The following is a 19,103-nucleotide window of genomic DNA, read 5'->3' on the forward strand; positions in this document are numbered from 1 at the left end:
CTAGAGATGATGTAACCATGGATATCTTTCTTTCATTCATTCATTCATTCATTCATTCATTCTTATTATTCATCCTATAAACATCAACACAAGCCCACTGTAAGTCAAATACAACATTAGACATTGAGGGCAGAGAACAAAGCCAGACCCCTGCCTCATGTAGTGAACGGTCCAAGGGGAGGACAGAGGAGTAATCCAGTAATAACCAACACAGGGTGGTCAAGTACAGAGGTCATGAGAACACAGAACACGGCACTGAACCTGGAGGACATGTGTGAAGCAAAGCCCGCACAGACACTGGGATGAGACTATGGACTATCATTATTTAGTAATGGTAGAGAAAAAGGACTCAAAATTCAAATGTCAAGTGATTCAGGGGAACTGAGTGATAAAGACCACTGAGAAAGACTACACCAGGCCTGTCTCTCCTCCTGAACTCTCAGGGTAAAAGTAGACAGCAAATGCTGTCTGCTGCTCCTGGAGATGCCCTAACTGCAGAGAACATTGATGTGTGCCACAAATATTTTTAAATACCTACTATGTTCCTGAGACTGTACTAGGGACTAGGACAGATGCACCAATTGTAGTCCTGTAATCACGGAAGTCAGAGGCCAGATGGGGAGAGAGAAGCAACATGATGGAGCTCTAAAGACTACAACAACGTCGTCAAATGCTGATCTTTAGGTCAAACCAACAAATAAAAGTATACTTTCCTGGGAACACTTGACTTCTTCTACTGTTATTGTTATTACTGACAATAGGCTTATCTTGGCCAGAATGTATAAAACACAGCTTTCTATCAGCAAATCAATGACCACTCTGGGGAATTATGCCATTGTCCGTATTTTTGACCATGGATTTCATACAGAAATCTTTCTGTAGTGACTATAACTCACAGGGGGGCCTCAGTATAGACTGGTTCTTTTCTACTCCCTCATAAAACCTTCCTAGTACTACAGAATCCAAAAGAGAAAAGTGTTCTGATGTATATTTCTTAAGGTATTAGGGTTCACACTTGGGTCAGTGAATTAACCCATACATCACACACAGTGCACCGCACTCAGACAGGCAGGATGCAATGATAATTGTGGCCTTTGTCAGCTCCAAGTCCCAACTAAGAGAGCTGGGCTGATGGCATGTGTATATTTACAAGGACCGCTTGAGTAGGACAGATCCGCTGGCAATATACTACGATAAATAGACTAAATCCTCCCTGGTGGAGCTGTAGCGGTCAGCCACCCGGTAGAGAAGATCTTTAAAGGTCAGATGAGCTACAACACACGAGACTGTACCTGGACACACTTAGACTAGGTCCTTTTAATGGGAGAGATTCTTAGTAAAGGTCCAATGGGCTCTTTTTGATGCATGGCCTCCTGATCCTATACAAACTAAACGACACGAGACTCTGCCTTCTCTACTACATTGAGCTGGCAGCTCCCAAAACTATCCTAACAGGGATTTTATAATAGTGTTGGCACCGCTCTCCTCTTGCCTGGCTGCCTGAACCCAATAGTAAAGCACAGTTTCAGTGCCCCATGGTAGCAATCATAGTCTCACTGTGCTGCACTTAAAACCTAAATGGTTGAACTTTAACTGCAGTTGGGGACTGGCGGGGATGGGAAGGGATGGAAGGACATTAACTAAAACCCTGGCTTGAGAACTGATAAGCATTTATTTGTTTCATCTTGCAAACCCAAACATGTCCCAGCTCCACGCACGGCCGGCAAACGTGAAAGCCATTTTCTTGGAAGTTTATCTACAAAGTACTGTTTGCAAATGCGTGCTACAGAAACTTAGGGAAAAGGTATGCTTTCTCCCCACCAAACGTTCATCCAAATGTCAAGCACAGAAAATTCTTTTTCACTCCAGTAGGATCCCTGGTTGTGTAAAGAGCATACAAATGCCATGAACAATTGGGTATGTCACCCAATAATTATGAATATTATATACGTTCATATAATGCTTTCAAAACCTCAGCTATTAATATTCCTGTAATTCTGACAGTACGTAATTTATTTTTTAGAAAAATAATAATTAAATCAAGTGTATCTAGGCAGATAATAGATAGTATTATAATTTTGTCACTGGTTCAAAAATTGATTCAGATAGAAAGATTGGTTCTAAATATACCAAGACCTTTCCAGAAACAGAGGCAGTCTCATGACAATTGACATTTCTTAATAAACCCTTTTTTTCTTACATGTGAATTACAATTTCCAGTTTGTAGTTCCTACAAAAGACAAGTGACTTTGCCCAGAATATAACTCTCAGTTGTGCACTAAGCATATAGTAACATTTATCAAAATAAATACAAATCAATGAGGTTTAGAATTACCACATTAACTTGATTATTAACTCCTAAGATTTTTTCAAGAGCTTGCTTTTAAAATAAATGGGTCTATCTTTGATTTACAAAGCAAGTTGGGATTTTTTAAAAATTTTTTTTAAAATTTATTTTTATTTTTGAGACAGAGAGAGACAGAGCATGAACAGGGGAGGGTCAGAGAGAGAGGGAAACACAGAATCTGAAACAGGCTCCAGACTCTGAGCTGTCAGCACAGAGCCCGACGCGGGGCTCGAACCCATGGACCGCGAGATCATGACCTGAGCTGAAGTCGGAGGCTTAACTGACTGAGCCACCCAGGCGCCCCGCAAGTTGGGATTTAAAAAATCATAATGTCGATGATTGGATGGAAAACATTTATCTTTTCCTCTTTAAACAATGTATTTTGCATTTTAAGATTCTTCTGATTAAAGATGAAGACAGCTACTTATTTCCTTATTTTGGGACGTGAAGAGCTCTTTTCCAAGAAATTGCAGAAGCATTAGCCTCCAGATTAGAGCCACATAGCGTACAACAAGAAATCAGCATTCTCCCTCTGAAACACAAACAATATATAAATACATAAGTGTGCTCTTGCCAATCTCCCCACTCTGTTTTCCTCTTGGTTCTTAGAATTTTTAAAGACCATATGGGTGGTCTTCTTAAATATCAGCATTTTTCTTCTGTTTTATATGATGGTATTTGGGTGCAGAGGCAATGCCAAATTAAGACAGAAAGACAGCCTAAAAGTAGACAATATGAATACATAACCTCTCGGTCTTAGGCATTCATTCATTCATTGCCTTCAGGCATTAATTTATCAAATATTTATCATGTGTCTTCTGTCTGTGCCTGGTATTATGCTACATGGTGGGATTCAAGAATGATGAGATAAGGGCACCTGGGTGGCTCAGTTGGTTAAGCATCTGACTTCAGTTCAGGTCATGATCTCATGGTTCATGGGTTGGAGCCCCGAGTTAGGCTCTGTGCTGACAGCTTGGAGCCTGAAGCCTGCTTCAGATTCTATGTCTCCCTCTCTCTCTGCCCCTCCCCTGCTCTCACACTGTCTCTGTCTCTGTCTCTCTCTCTCTCTCTCTCTCTCAAAAATAAATAAACATTTTTAAAAAATGAGAGAATTTGTGATTTTCTTGAGAACCTAAGAAATTTAGATTTTCTGACACTTCCATTCATGTAGCACTTTTAGGGAATTACTTAAAATCTCATAATATAATTCTTTATTTTCTCCTACAGATACTCTGGGTATGTCTGCATATACACACATACACATTAGGTTTATTCACAGAGTCTACCATAGTTTTCCATATTCTTTTAGTCCTCAACGTTTTCCATTTCAACAAACCAAGCTTGTTCCCGGTTGACAGCCTTTGCTATTTGTTGTGCCCTCGACCTCCAGTGCTGCCCCACACACTGTCCCGCACATTGCCAGCTCCTTCTCATTCAGATTTCAGTCCATTGCCAACTCTTCAAATACCTGCCTTGACCACCCCGTCTAGAGTTATCTTCCTCCTCCTCTTCCCACCTCAGCCCAGGACCAGAAGCAAATTCTATAACGCTGCTCCTCTATTTTCTTCATAGTACTTGACATCGTTTGGATTTATCTTATTGTTTTTCTGTTTAGTGCCTAATTGCCTGTCTGCTCCACGGGGTTGCAAGCCCATAAGAGGAGGCCCTTGTCTGCCTCAAGGTCACTCTAATCCTAGTGCCAGTCCCATGATAAATACTCAACAAATATTTGTCTAATGCATTAAGGGAAAATTACCTTTCTAAAAACACATTTCCCTCTTTATCCATACTCTTGCCTTCATTTTAGCCGAACCTCTTAGGAGCCAAGATTGCTTTGAGTAGCTTAAGTCATCAAGATAATACAGCAGAATGAGCTGCTCTGATCAGATTTATCCGCAAAATTTGTTACCTCCTTGCATATCAACAAACATAAAGTGAGCACCAACTATATACTCTGGATGAATATACGTGTGTGTGTGTGTGTGTGTGTGTGTGTGTGTGTGTGTGTATGCCATGGATGATGCTATTTATGTATGCTATGGGAAATAAGGGAGTGTTCGGTACAGTTCTATCCTCAAGAAAGAAGAGAGATGTTACAGTTTTTGCTATTGTGAAATGTAGATAATTAGATACTAAACTGACTATCCCAGACTATAAGTTCTGTAAGACTTGATGAAAAGGAGAGAAATCGGCAAGTCAGCCAGGGAAGATTTGGTATAGGTGTCACGAGTTGGAAGACAGATACATGCTGACTCTGAAAAGAGCAACGAGGCAAGCCTTGTGGGAGAGGAGGGTGTGTAGGGGGAAGTTAAGGTGGAGCCCAAAGGAAGGCGCCTGGTGAGGGAAGAGGCCAACCACGATGTGTCTGTCACTGTGATCAAGTCATGAACACCTAATGAGGTCAAGTTATGTATTATCGGGGCCAAGACAGACAGAACTCCAGCCGTAGCACTCAACATTCAAGTCACAGAGGGGACAAGGAGAGTGAAGGCTGAGCAAAGGCCACCAGATTCAGACGTAAAGAGGTCCTGTATCCCTTTGAGAGGCCCGACTAATGGAGGGAAGGGCAGGAAGCTAGATCGCTGGGGTGAGCCAAGACTTGGAGACAGACAGAAGGCTTCTCAGCTGGGGAGTGTGGCGGGGGAAGGAGGGATGAACAGGAATAGGGGAAGCAGGTAGCAGACAGCACGGCCACGCAGAGGTGTTCTTCCAAGATGGAGGAGGTGTTCCCACATTAAGAGAAGGTGAACGTCAGAGGCTGCAGAAAGGTGGAGTGGGGGGCCTAAGAGCCTCGGAAGCAAGGATTAAATAGGAACGACTCAAAAGTGAAGCTATGTAAGAAAAAAGACAGAGCTTTCTTGGAAACTGGAAGCCAAATGAGGGGAAAGCGCAGCGAGGGAAAAAAATGTACAGGAAGTTCAGAGTCAGGTACTTGATGCAAATCCCAGCACTGTGGCCTTGGACTAATTGTTTGCCCTTTCTAAGCCTCACTTGCCTCATTTTTCAATAGGCACAACAATCTCTACCTCAGTAGTGCGCCACTTTAAAATGAGATTATGTTTGGGGCGCCTGGGTGGCTCAGTTGGTTAAGCATCCAGCTCAATTTCAGCGCTCATCATGATCTCACAGTTATGAGTGACTTCGAGCTCTGAGTCGGGGACTGCACTGTCAGAGCAGGGATTCTCTCTCCCTCTCTCTCTCTGCCCCTCCCCTGCTCGCTTGCTCCTACTCTCTCTCTCTCGCTCTCAAAATAAATAAATAGATGTTTAAAAAAATAAAATGAGATTAGGTCTGAAACTGTACAGTGCTGTGAAAATCTAAGGGAGTTTCCTCATCACCGTGGTCTCTATGGTTGCTTCTTTCTCTGACCCCAAGCCCTTCCTCACCTTGATGGCACAGCCAACAAAGCCACGCCCATTTTGCCCCCCACCCCCAGCTGCTCCCCCTGCAAGGCTAGTTCTTTGTGTCCCCTCCAGTCCCCCAGTTCAAGCCCTCCTTCCTCCCTCGATTCTCTCTCAAGGCATCTTGAGATGCTATCGCCAAATGATTCAAAGGCAGGTTAGTTAGGATTCACATTAATTTGAGCAAAAAGATATTTAATTGAAGTGAACTGATTTTTACAACAGAAAATCACTCTCTGCACAACACTTCTAGAAGGGTGGAGTCACAGCTTTGACAGGGAGAGAGCAAGAGAGAAATCTCTCAGGCAGGACCTTTACTGCCCTTCACCTGAACACAGCTTGTGAAATAGCATCTCAGGATGAGGAAGAATTTGGACCTTATACCACAGTGGGGTGGCCTGTTTCATAAATAATGAGCTCCCGGTCAGAGGAAGGATGTAAATACAGACTGAAAAGATTCAGTGACTCAACTTTCTGATCATTTGTTGTTATATGAATCCTTTTTGGCTCATGTTTAATACTTAAAACTTGCTTTGAGTTTGTAATACTATGGCACAAAATTCAAAAGGCACAAAAGAGTTAACTGAAAACACCCCCCCCCCGAATAGTTCTCTAAACAACCAACAGTCTCTTGAGGATCTTTCATAATTTCTTGTGTATCCTTCTAGAAATATGCCATGCAATACATATCATTATTCTTTTTTATACAAATGGTACCACAGTAAACATAGTTATGCATCTTGCTTTACTAAATAAATTTTGAAGATAGCCCTTTTCGTTTTTAAAGAACTGTGAAATAAGGAGTAATAATTTCTTTACCATTGGGCTGTTTGCAGTCTTTTCATCTTACGAGGATGCAACGTGTGTCTTTCAACATGGATTTCGTACACACATGCACATATAAATTTTTCACAGTATATAAGGCCATGTCACTATTTTTATTTTTTATTTTTTTAACATTTATTTTTGAGACAGAGAGAGACAAAGCATGAATGGGGGAGGGTCAGAAAGAGGGAGACACAGAATCTGAAACAGGCTCCAGGCTCTGAGCTGTCAGCACAGAGCCCGACGCGGGGCTCGAACTCACGGACCGCGAGATCGTGACCTGAGCCGAAGTCGGCCGCTTAACTGACTGAGCTACCCAGGCGCTCCCCATGTCACTATTTTTAATCTGGCTTTTGTCCTCACAATTTGACTGAAATTGCTTTCTTCGAGGACTCAATAGCACATTTATAAGCAAGGGTTCTCCTATTTAGTAGGCATCCAGGAGGTCTGGGTAAAATATGCATTACAGGGCCCCATGCCCAGAGTTTCCAATTCAGTAGGTCCGAGGTGAGAGATCCAAGTACTTGCACGTCTAACCCAAGTTGAGGTGGATGACACACATGGAAGGCCAGGCTTTGGGAAACCACGACCTACTGCACTGACTTCACTGGCCAGTTAGTTCTTCCTTCTTCCCCGGCTCCATCCCCTGCCTCTCTGCCTTCTTCTGTAGTCTCCTTCTTGACCACCCCTAAGATTCTTGTCTGGTTCCTCCAACATGCCTCAGTGGGGTGAGTCTGAGTCTCATCCTTTCCCATGACTTCTATCCTCCCCTCTTTACAAACAACTCCTAACAGTTCTCCTGCCCCAAATTCCCTGCTCTTCTTGTGCTCTCCACGCCACACCTTCGAGCATCCTGTTCTTCCACCTGACGTGCTCCTCTTTCCAACTTCCATGTGCTTACATTACAACTGACCCTTACGACACAGCCCGATGCCAAATCCTCCCCATGTCTTCCCTGATCCCACAGAAAGGTGATCTCTCTACATGCTACAGTATTTAGAAGTGAAGTATAAGTGTGTGTGTGTGTGTGTGTGTGAGAGAGAGAGAGAGACAGACAGACAGACAGACAGAGGGAGAGACAGAGAGAGAGAGAGAAAAGATAAAAGAAATCTGGCAAAGTATTAATAATGAGTCAATCCCAGTGAAGGGTATGTGGCGATAATTGTATTATTCTTTCAACTTTTCATTTGTAATTTTTTTTTTTAAAAATTGCTAACGTTTATTCATCCCTGAGAGAGACAGACGGAACATGAGCGGGGGAGGGGCAGAGGGAGAGGGAGACACAGAATCCGAAGCAGCCTCCAGGCTCTGAGCTGTCAGTCAGTACAGGGCCCGATGTGGGGCCTGAACTCACTAACTGTGAGATCATGACCCGAGCAGAAGTCAGATGTTTAACCGACCTAGCCACCCGGGCACCCCTCTAACTTCTTTAAGGAAAAAGTTGGGGGCATTTTTAAATTAAAAAAGAATTTTCTCCCTTCCCAGACCTTTCCTGGCACTTTACCTCTATTTTCATAAGAATCTTTGTCACTCTTCCATTCATATTACATTTATTTACAGCTATGTCTTACTTCTCAGCCTGGCCAAAATGTTCTCCGAGAGCAGACACTTTGCCTGGCTTATCTGTCCGTGAATTTCCACTGCCTGGCCTAGTGCATGATATGCAAGAGGCAAGCTGCTTCGAAGCAGTGACCGCCCCTTTGCCGGAAATAATGTCGGATATGTTCCTGCTCGATCCTCCTCAATACAAAACGGCAGTGCTGAAAGAGCACGTGCTTTACATAGCCCAAGGTGGGAGTTCTGGCTCTGCTCCGCGTTAGCTGTGCAATGTTCATTAAGCTGGCTAACTTCTCTGGGCTTCAAAGTCTTCATTATTTAAATGAAAAGTGTTATCCACTTAAGATACGAATATTGCGTAATATACACAAAGCACCTGGCGGAGTGCCCAGTATGTAGTAATCATTGAATAAATATTAACCTTGGTGCATGTGTGTGCATGAGAGCGCACGCGTGCACACACATACACAACGCACCGCCATCGGTCTATGAAATCCAAATCTGTAATTTAATTCTCGGCACACATACGGTAATTCATGCATGGAAATTACAGAGCCCTGAGCAGAATTCAGTCCAGAAACCATGGATACTCCACAACCTAACAAAAGATCAGGCCATTGATATCTTCAGTGAGATGCCTTCCACAGATTATTCCTTCTATATGTGAATTAACTCTAGCTTTAGAGCTTTTCCTACCAACCATTACCTTATAAAACTGGAACAAAGGCATGGCTTTGTTTAAGTTCAATACCAAAGACTCCAGCAAATGTTTACCTTTCCCTTCTAAAACTTCCTTCACCCACACCACGCCCCAGCAAACACATAAAAATGCCATTTGCCCTGCTTCGCAGTGTGTATCTGGACCTTTCACGACTCCACCCCGAAGCCTCCCCCAAGCCTTTCTTTACCTTTGAGACCATGAAAGATGCCTTATACCTTTGAGACCATGAAAGATGCCTTATAACGTTCTCTAACCTTCCACAAGATGACTTGTTTAAAACTGGGCCCTCCTTAGACGAAAAATTGGGATGTAACTTTTTCTTACTCAGCAATAGCTATCAAGCTCATCTCATCCCAGACTGTCTTATAAGCAGAAAGAGAGCTCCCCAGACTGCTGGCAGGAGGTTGGGGGTTGGGGTAATGAGCCAGCTCATGAGCCCATGGGGCATCAGGAGTATGGCCATCCTTAGCCAGTACTTTGGCTTCTTTTTTCATCCTGAAAACCAATATTTACATTATCTTGTCTTCTGCCTTGGGATCCAGCACTGGAGTGTGGCAGAGAGAGAACACAGTCCATTTAGAAACATCCCATCAGAAGGTGAGATTTGTCAAGACTACAGAGACTATAATTTTCTAAGTGCTGTGAGGTGGCCCAATAAGAACTGATGAACTATTTTAGACCAAAAAGAAGCATTGGAAAGGAAAGAAAAGGAATGAGAGATATAATAAATTTGGGACGATTTAACGGATGCACCATGATTTGGTGAATTTCAAGCCAGTCTTTCAATTAGCATAACCTTATTTCCCACAAAAAGAGACTGGATAATTTGCAATGTACAAGGCGGTGAGAACACTTACATTTTCGCCAACTTAGTATTTTTACGTAGGCCCTGATCAAAGCACTGGTGTTTCCACCAGCCTGTCTGTTAAGCTACTAAAATTGAGATAATGAGGACAGAAAAGCTGTCTTTCCCATCCATTAGCAGCTGATGGAGCAAAAAGCTAAGCTTAGCTTACCGACCACTAGCTGTACCTAGAAAAGACAGCACTGGGAAGAGAAAGGGTTAACCCGTGCATCAAGAAAAGGAAGCACCCTGGAGTACATGGGGACAGAGTAAGTCACCCTCCACGACAGCTCTCCTCACATCTCACAACGTGAAGGAATTCATGACACAGGCCACATCAAGTGTCCTTAGTCCAAGGCAGCTATAGGGCCATGCTGGGACATTAAACAAACGCCATTTTCTTTTATTTTTTTATCTTGAAAGCGAGAGAGAGTGCACATGTGTGATTGGGGGAGAAGCAGAGGGAGACAGTGAGAGAATCGTCAGCAGGCTCTACACTCAGCACGGAGCCCAATGCAGGGCTCGATCCCACAACCCTGGGATCATGACCTGAGCCGAAACCAAGAGTGAGACGCTCAACCAACTGAACCACCCAGGCGCCCCTCCATTTTCTATTGTAAGAATGGGTTTACAAATATAGGACACTTTTTATTCCCAACTTCCATTTTGATTTTCCAGGCCAGCCAGCTGACTCTTATCAGCACATCCATGTTTCTATCCCTCAAACCGGGTCTCAGTTCTCATGTAATATCTCCTTGGGATCAGAGCAAAATCAGATATAAATGCAATAAATAAAAGGTACAAACATTAAGGAAAATAGGGCTCAGAAGAAATATCAACACGTACCCCCTCACCCTGAATTTCCTTACAATTTAAAAAATTACATGGAAATCTCTTCCACAAATCCAACTCATTTAAAGCATCCAAAGGGACCACAAAGTTAGAGGAACATATCTCTAAAATGAATATTGCTTATGTGTAAATATTTACTTTGAATTTACTAGATCGGTAAATGTGGGCTTTCGTTTATTGGATTATTCTCAAGTTGCAAACATAAAGCTAAAAACCGTTGTGTGCCTCCTGTAAACTTTATTTTCTCTAATGATAATCATCACTCTTGCCTTGAATTTTTTTTCATGTTGTGCTTCCCGCATGGCACTGCAAAAAAGAGAAAAGAATAGCCTTCACGGTTCATAACAGCATTATACCACTGTTCACAACAGAAACAAAAGCGTAAAAGAAAAGTGTACAAAAATAACGCACATGAATATGAAAATGAAATTCGGGATACCAAGGAGAGCAGCTGGAGAGAAGTGAGGAGTATAAATGTATATCACTGTGGTGAAGAAAACACTGGGATGTCTCAGAGTTACATTACAAAGCATGCACCGATCTTTAATTAATACAAAGTTAGTGATCGTGCAAATGAGATCACTAATGTAAGGCTAATACACACACGCACTCAGCTGAACAGTCCTCATTCCCATATTCATTCTAATCAATAATATGTATAATATCAATAGAAAATGTACCAGGGCAACCAAAGACGTGGACAGAGAGAGACTGTGTTGGAGCAGCGAACCCATCTTGCTGGTGGGCAGTAAGGAGACAGAGTGACAAAATCATGGTGGCTTGATTGAACTGCTTTACTCAAGGAGATGGGGCCAACCATTTGTCTTCTTTTTCTCTGGAGCTGTACTCCATAAATTGCTTTGAGAAGAAAAATCACAGTATGCTTGGGTCTAAAAAAAAAAAAATGCAGATTTCCCTCTCATGGGATGTTTAACAGCGTGGACTCTGGAGGATATATGTTTAAAGTCCACCTTGTCTACTTGCCTAATCTTGCAGTGCCTGCTACGTAGGAGTCAATATTTAGTGGAATCAGAATTGAGATACACAAGAAAATGATCTATAATGTCTCACCACCCTTCTGTTCCCTGCCCCACCCTGACCAGGTCTCAGCCCTGTCCACCCCCAATTTCAGCACAAAAGTTTAACAGGGATAAAAACATACGGCTTATCTGTGTCCTTGACCCTTTCTAAAATTGCAACAACTTCCTTTCGGAAAGTTCCTCCCTGAACCCCCAAATGCAGGAAGAACATTCACTGCTGATATGGCAGAGTAGAAGCTGGACTAGCGACCCCCCAGAGCCCCTTCCTGCAACTCAGCACAGAGAAGGGGAGGGACGGGGTAGGCACTGCTCTGGAGGGTGATCCCTGCTTCTGCACACAGGCACAGGTGACAGGCAGCCAAGAGTAACCCAGGAGTGACAGAATTTCCTATTATTGAATTATAATAAGTTCTTTTAAAAATCAGGGATGGGAGACAGAGTAGTAGTGGGTTTATCTAACTGCTTGGTTATTTAGCAGTGCTGGTAGTTAAGGGAGGAGGAACATTTTTACTGGATCAAGATCATTCCAAAAGGCTTGGATGCAGAGGGATTAAAAAAGGCTTCATGGAAAGAAGCCTCCTTCGTCTTAGCTTATACACCACAGAAAGAATGAAGCATAGAAATGGGGGAGACAGTGCTATGGTGTTCTGGTAGAAAATACACAGAAAGGAAACTTGTTCCTCAGAGCACCAAGTAGCATCTTAATGCTCACGTAATTCTCTGTGGTCACATGACAGGCGTTTGCAGCACATCGCGGTTTCTTGAAATCACTGTGAACAGAGAAAACGGCACCGGACAAAAACAAGGGGCCCGGTTTCAAGAATCTCTTTAGAAATCTGGGAGAAAGGGGAGTCTGTAATTAGGGTTTGCTGCCCTTCGGCTCTGGGGGTGATGTCATCGCCTGAAGAAAGGCAGTGCTCGGTGCCAGGAATCTGAGCTCACCGCTCTTCGATAATTCAATAGGGTCTTGCCTGGGAATTCCTCATCTTGGGGATTAGCGAGCAACAGATCTACTTTGTAGGTACCAGCGTTTGGCTAAGGGAAAAAAAGAAAAAGTGAAAGGACCTTGGAAACGGGAGTCACGTGAGAGAATGAAGCACTGTGACCTTCCCAACAGAATCGCATGGACTGGACCTTAATTCTCTGTCACCTCTTCCTGCCATTTGCCAGCTGAGGAAACCGAAGCTCGGGAGAGGCAATTCACAAAGCCAGCCGTTCCGGGGCCGGGACGAGTGTCTGACTGCCCGAACTCCGGTGCTGGCACCCTGTGCTCAGACCCCCATCAATCTCCAGTCTGTGACAGCGTGGACACTCAGGACCTCACCCACCCAGATATCACCGAGTCATTCCCAGGGACCCAGGGACACCAGTTCGTGTTACATGAGCTTCCAGACCGCACAGACCCTGAGGGGAAAAGAATGTCCCGTTGCAGACTGTTTCTGCTGCCTGTGTCACTGCGCAGAGGGACGCTGTGGCACAACCAGCAAAACCGGTTCTGGGTAGAAGAACTCTGACAGTTCTGCCAGAACCGTGCTGCAACTGAGACCGAAAATCTGCAGCTAATCCCCAGGCCTCATTCTAACTAATAGTTTTAACACCTTCCCTGGCCCAACTTTTTCCTATCGTTAGATTAAACGATTAGAGTTTCACATCCTTGCCATTCTTCTATTTGTGCTAAAGGAGAACTAGAAATGCAAGGCAGGACAGCAACAAAAGAAAAGAGTAGGAACTGTGCTTTCGAAAAACGCATAAACTTTTATCATTGAGTCTTGATTATGCATATGTGTTAAGACTACCAAATACCAGGCCGTTATTTTTTTTAATGAACGCCCTGAACCTTAAACGTCCAAATAAAAGCTCTTCTTTAACATAGTTATCGTAGGAAGACATATGGTTTTCTCAAATGATGCTGCTGTGACTCAAAGTATGTTTGTAATGTCTCTTCTGACATTGTTGTCTTTAAAGCTGGTCTTTCACAAAGGAAATCTCATTTTTAACCATGAAGTGGTATTATCAAACGTGTCGATACGTATTCAGACTTGGACCCAGGCGATTTCTGATGTTTTTCTTTTATTTTTAAAAAATTTTTTAATGTTTATTTATTTTGGGGGGGGAGGGGCAGAGAGAGAGGGAGATACAGAACCCGAAGCAGGCTCCAGGCTCCGAGCTGTCGGCACAGAGCCTGACTCGGGGCTCAAACTCATGAACCGTGAGATCATGACCTGAGCTGAAGTAGGGACAGTTAACAGACTGAGCCCCCCCCCCACCGCCAGGCGCCCCAATTTCTGATATTTTTCTTTAAACATATTCAAAGATCAAGATTTACCACCACTGTGGGCATTCAAAAGGTCACAGCAACTCTCTTGAACAGAGCTAACACAAGGCGACCTCTGGCCGGCTGCCAAAGCCTGGCCAAGGCACCCGGGAATGCTGGCAACCTCCACTGTGTCACTACCTTCCCCAACACTGAAAGCCAGTGAAGACGTAAACTGCATATTCAGTAGTTTGAGAGGGTGTGGTTGAGGCATTAAGAACTCACATGTCCCCAACGACCAGGCAGGGAAAGTTCCAGAATGGAAAAGGCTAGAGAAAAGGATGTTACTAAAAAGAACAGCCAGTATCTCCTAAGAGCCACTCGTGGCCTTGCAAATGCTTAGACTCATGGGTGCCAGAATCTTTAATTATCCAAAAGAATCCAGAAGTCTAGATTTAAAAAAATAATAATTATAATCTCCTGGTTATGAAATGTGGGCAAATTTTTTTTTTTAATTTGAAATAGGAGTACATAAATGCATGAGGTACAACACAACATATAATTCTGTGGCCCACATAAAGGCTGGAGGTCATAATTTTGTGTCCTCTGGCCACATAAACCAAAATAATGTAGGACACTGAATGGGGCCCCGGCCTCATAACCTACAAAAAATTTCTCTGTGGATGTTACAAATAGGAACCTGAAGGCAAGGTCAATGGCTCCTAAGAAGTCCACATCATGAAAATCACAAACAATTCTGCTGTAGGAAGGATGTTTTTACTTCTTGCTTTATGGAAACCATTTTCTCAACAGTCATACAACTTTGCTTTTTGTTTTTTGTTTTGCAATCCGCTTATTATAAAATCAGTAATATTTTAAAGAATGAAGTGAATTTAACTTTTACGGTTTTTCTTTGAAAATTCTGCCAGTAGTTTGGGGGAAATTATTAATTTTTTTTTATTACTTATTTGATCAACCCAGACTGCATACAATGGCAACAACCAAGTTATAGTCACTAAAATATATATACTAAACAAACATTTTGCCACAGTAAGCAATATGAAATATCCTCCACTGCCCTTTGTCAAGGTCTATGTGAGCTTAAACTTGTCAGCCCATAACAACACACATGCACAACCACACACATTTCAAGAAGAAAAGTGAGCTCCTACCTATGGGAAATGAGTGATATCATCTGCACTAGGCTAAAAGAAAGGCCAGCTCAACCCCAAATTACCTACCTTGCTAGTTCACTGCAGAGCCTCCATCATTTAAGCCATCGCCTCTGATTAGGCATGTTCTTCAAAAGGTCCCTACTGACACATTCACCCACTAGCACTCATTATCACAGACCGCCTGATAATGAAAACTGGGGCTATGATCACAGTTCACATTTATAGCTTGCTTTACACTGACAAGGAACTTTCTTTCTTTTTTTTTTTTAATATTTATTTATTTATTTCGAGAGAGAGAGAGAGAGACTGTGTGTGTGTGTGTGTGTGTGTGTGCACACGTGTGCGTGAGCAGGAGAAGGGCAGAGAGAGAGGGAGAGAGAGAATCCCAAGCAGGCTCTGTGATGTCAGCGCAGACCCCAGAGCAGGGGTCAATCTCACGAACCTTGAGATCATGACCGGAGCCGCAATCAAGAGTCTCGAGAGTCGGACACTTAACGGACTGAGCCACCCAGGCGCCCCTGACAAGACACTGTCACTGATAGGATCCCACTGTCTTCCTGATCCCTGTGCTCCCTATATAGTTGGCCTGCCTCTCACCCCTCCCACTGTTGTGGGGTTATTGGTTTCCCTGTCGCCTTTCCCTGAGCCCTGGATCTTCCCACGTCATAATCCCAGCACAATGTGTGGTACAGCAGAGACCACTGGAAAAGTGCTGTTGTTTGTATGTGGGAGGGAACTGAGGCCCAGGGAGATCAGATGACTCTCTGAGGACTTCAACCCCCACTCCATGGTGCCATTGCCCAGATGGCCTTTTCATTATCTACCCCAGCAATGTAGCTGCTAAGGGAATGGAGTTATGAACGGGAAGCACAAGATTTGAGCAAGGAACTTTAAATGGAGGCGGAGTGAACCGTAGAAGACAAACTTTCCCTACAGTTCTGTGTGGGACCTGACCTCCCATCCGTTTGTTGCAAGGCCTACTTCCTCCCCTTGGATGCACTGAGCCACCGGAACATTCTCCAGGCTGTTCTGGCACTCCGTTGCTGCTCACCCATTTGGGTCACCTTTCTTGGGCCTAAAGCCAATTTCATTGACATCGCTTCATACCTGAGTGAAATGAGACACTGAGCAATTCATCTTGTACATAACTCATGCCCACAAACTCCCATCCAGCTTCCTTTCTCACCCAGCCTTCCCCCTGCTCGAAGACAATAAAGCATTGAAGGGAACTGTTTACATTGATCTTTTCATTAGTTTGAAGACAGTCTTCTAACACCCTCCTAAATGGTACATAACTGAGGCAGAAAACAAGCTTAGGTTTCATCTGGAACCTTCTCTTAAGTGCAAAATAAGGATCAAGGATCAGAAGCTAAACAATACAGAAAGAAGAGTGAGCATAAGCAGAGTCTGTAGTTTTCATAAAATTGAAGAGACTCATGTCTGGCAGACAGACCTGAGTAGCCATGCATCTTACTTTTTTTTACCCAAATCAGTGCAGTATGGACATCTACCCTCAGGGCACAACTCGCCGGAGATTTTACCATTGCCTTTCCTAACCATGCTGGGACCAGGAAAAATGACCAAAAGTTGAAGCAGTCAGGATTAAAGACAGGATTCAATGTAACGGTGCCAGCTCTACCACAGGGAATGAAGGTCAGAGACCCCCAGTCGTGCTTTCTGTACCCTTCCCTCAAGCAGGCTCTGTCTGGAAGGAGTCATGGGGCCAGAAGGCCTGCCCAGTCACTTACCGATGGACACATTAGCTCTGAACACTTTCCTGCCTCTGTAGAAGGCAGCGGTCAGGGCTGTTTAGGGGAATCTGCAGTGTAGGTGAACAAGGTTTTCTGGACGAGCCTTGCCAGCATCATGTGCTAAAATAGAGCACAGGGAGCTGGAGGACTGGGGAGGGGCATGCAGCTTGGCCCATCCCACGAGAGGCCACAGAGAAACACACACACTCCCTTTTCTCCTTTATCCTCCAAAAGGCAATTTAACTGCACGTAACTGAATGTGCGTAACTTCTAGAGAAAGATAACAAGCTCATTTCGTTTTTTTTTTTTTTTTTTAACCCCTGGCTTCAGTTAACAAATCTTTCCCTACTTATAGAGGCCGTTGTGAAAGAATCATCTGCAGGGAATGGTGACGTTATTTAAAAGGCATGAGAAATGAATCAATGCTACTTTTTCACTCACCTTTGCCTCTTCATTCACGTCCCAGGTGAAGGAAACAGCGTTATATGCAATCTCCTCGATGTTTCCAATCGTATTAAAGCTCTCCTTGTAATCAGCTGTCACGTTAAAAAAGAAAAAGGTTTTAAGAGAGTAAGAGTTACTTGATGACATGTACTTAAATGTCATTTTCCAATGAGGCGATTTAAACTTTGCCTACTCTTCTGGCTACCCCTTAGCAACAGTTAAGGATTTGTGCTCGCACATTTTCTTTTACTAATATTTTCTCTATGAGAATGTTCTGCTATTGGGAGAGCAAATCTAGGTGAAGCGATGTTCCTAAGAGTTTTGCTTATTGGTTTCATTTTTTACGAGGTTTACAGAATTATTAGTGTTTTTCCCTCCTGAATCCCTGGACACATAACCACTCCCTCACCTCCTCACATTCCTGTAGCTTAGTTGTGCTGGAAGGTGCCAGAGTCATCTGTAGGGACGGTCTGGTAGAACAATATGCTGGTTATCAGCCAGGCAGTGTTGCGGGAACCCAGGGAAGAGATTCCAGGAGAGTGCAAGGAAACTTTTTTTCTTTTTTTTTTTTTTTGCTTCCTTTTGGATTTAGGTGCAGAGAATTGAGTTAATCATTTTCACCTCTCTATTACCACTTGTCCATTTGAGGCCTTCTCTTCGTTTATTTGTTTATGTGAATATTTATGTATTCATTTTTCTTCCCTATCCTCTTCCACAAACACAACAGCTATCGACGTGTTTGCTACGTGTGCTTAGAAAATACGTTGGGTTGATTTGCCTGTGTGCATAGCTGTTATTTCGGGAACTTGTGCTGTGCTATGGCTAGACTTGCCAGATCTAGCAGTTATTTGGGATATACTTATCCTGAAGAAGTATCTGTTGTTTGCCAGTAATTCAAACTTAACTGGGCACCCTATATTTTATCTGGCAGCCTTAGCTAGGAACCTCTTCGGGTCTCTAATCACATTGCTGGTGGCATGCCTATTTCTAACAGCAGCCGTAGAGAATTCTGTGGTAACCATCAGCCACTGTTTACTTATCCGCTCTCCCCAGATATGGACCCTCGAGTGGTCTCCAGGTTTCTGGTACACAGACTACATTGCAACTGATCCCTACTACCCACGCTCTCCACTGTCACCGTCGTACTTGGCATTAAGGCCTAGATATGATGTTCTTGCTTTTTTGTTTAATTTTTTATGTTTATTTATTTATTTTTGAGAGAGTGAAAGAGAAAGAGAGAGACAGAGAGGGAGGGAGGGGCAGGGAAAGAGGGAAACAGAGAATCCCAGGCAGGCCCCACGCTGTCAGCGCAGAGCCTGAAGCTTGATGTGGGGCTGGAACCCACGACCCGTGAGATCGGGACCCAAGCCGAAATCAACAGTCGGACTTTGAACCACCTAAATCACCCAGGTGCCCCAACATTCCTAGTTTTAATCCTCACTATGTCTTGAGTGTTTCAGCTTATGCTTACCATCTGGATTTCCCCCTGCTTTTGGCCTACTTTGATTCTGTACTAAATAAACATCGGCCGTGTCCTGCCTGGATGGCAACAAGGTCCACAGCCCATCTGCTTTCCTTTGAGGTCTGGATCATTCACAGGGTGGTCACCTAATCACAAATGTTCTTTCTCTCAGAGGTCTCATCATGACTCTTCTGAAATGAAAGTCAGATCACGTGCTTTTTCTAATTTTTCTCAGGGCTAAAATTTACACCATGATCTATCATGTCCTTCACAATCGGGACTGGACATGTCTCTGTGCCCTCATACTCCAGGCCCACAGTGGGGGCCAGGAGAAGAGGTCTTTTTGTTTATAAAATCTTTCTAGTGGCGCCTGGGCGGCTCAAATGTCCGACTTCGGCTCAAGTCATGATCTCGCGGCTTGTGGGTTCGA

General features: G+C 43.6%; 1 protein-coding gene across 1 annotated transcript in view; it reads right to left on the reverse strand.

Moving 5' to 3' along the window:
- GRHL2 (grainyhead like transcription factor 2) overlaps window positions 1-19,103 on the reverse strand; it is a 118,442-nt gene that overhangs the window by 43,816 nt on the left and 55,523 nt on the right. Inside the window, exon 7 of the mRNA XM_047088957.1 lies at window positions 17,209-17,303. Within this exon, the coding sequence (XP_046944913.1) occupies window positions 17,209-17,303 (95 nt within the window). The remainder of the gene's footprint in view (window positions 1-17,208; window positions 17,304-19,103) is intronic.

Source organism: Lynx rufus, unplaced genomic scaffold, assembly GCF_022079265.1.
Source record: "Lynx rufus isolate CCGP_SWC_20201006 ecotype Redwood Valley unplaced genomic scaffold, mLynRuf1.p SCAF_26, whole genome shotgun sequence".
Lineage (NCBI taxonomy): Eukaryota > Metazoa > Chordata > Mammalia > Carnivora > Felidae > Lynx > Lynx rufus.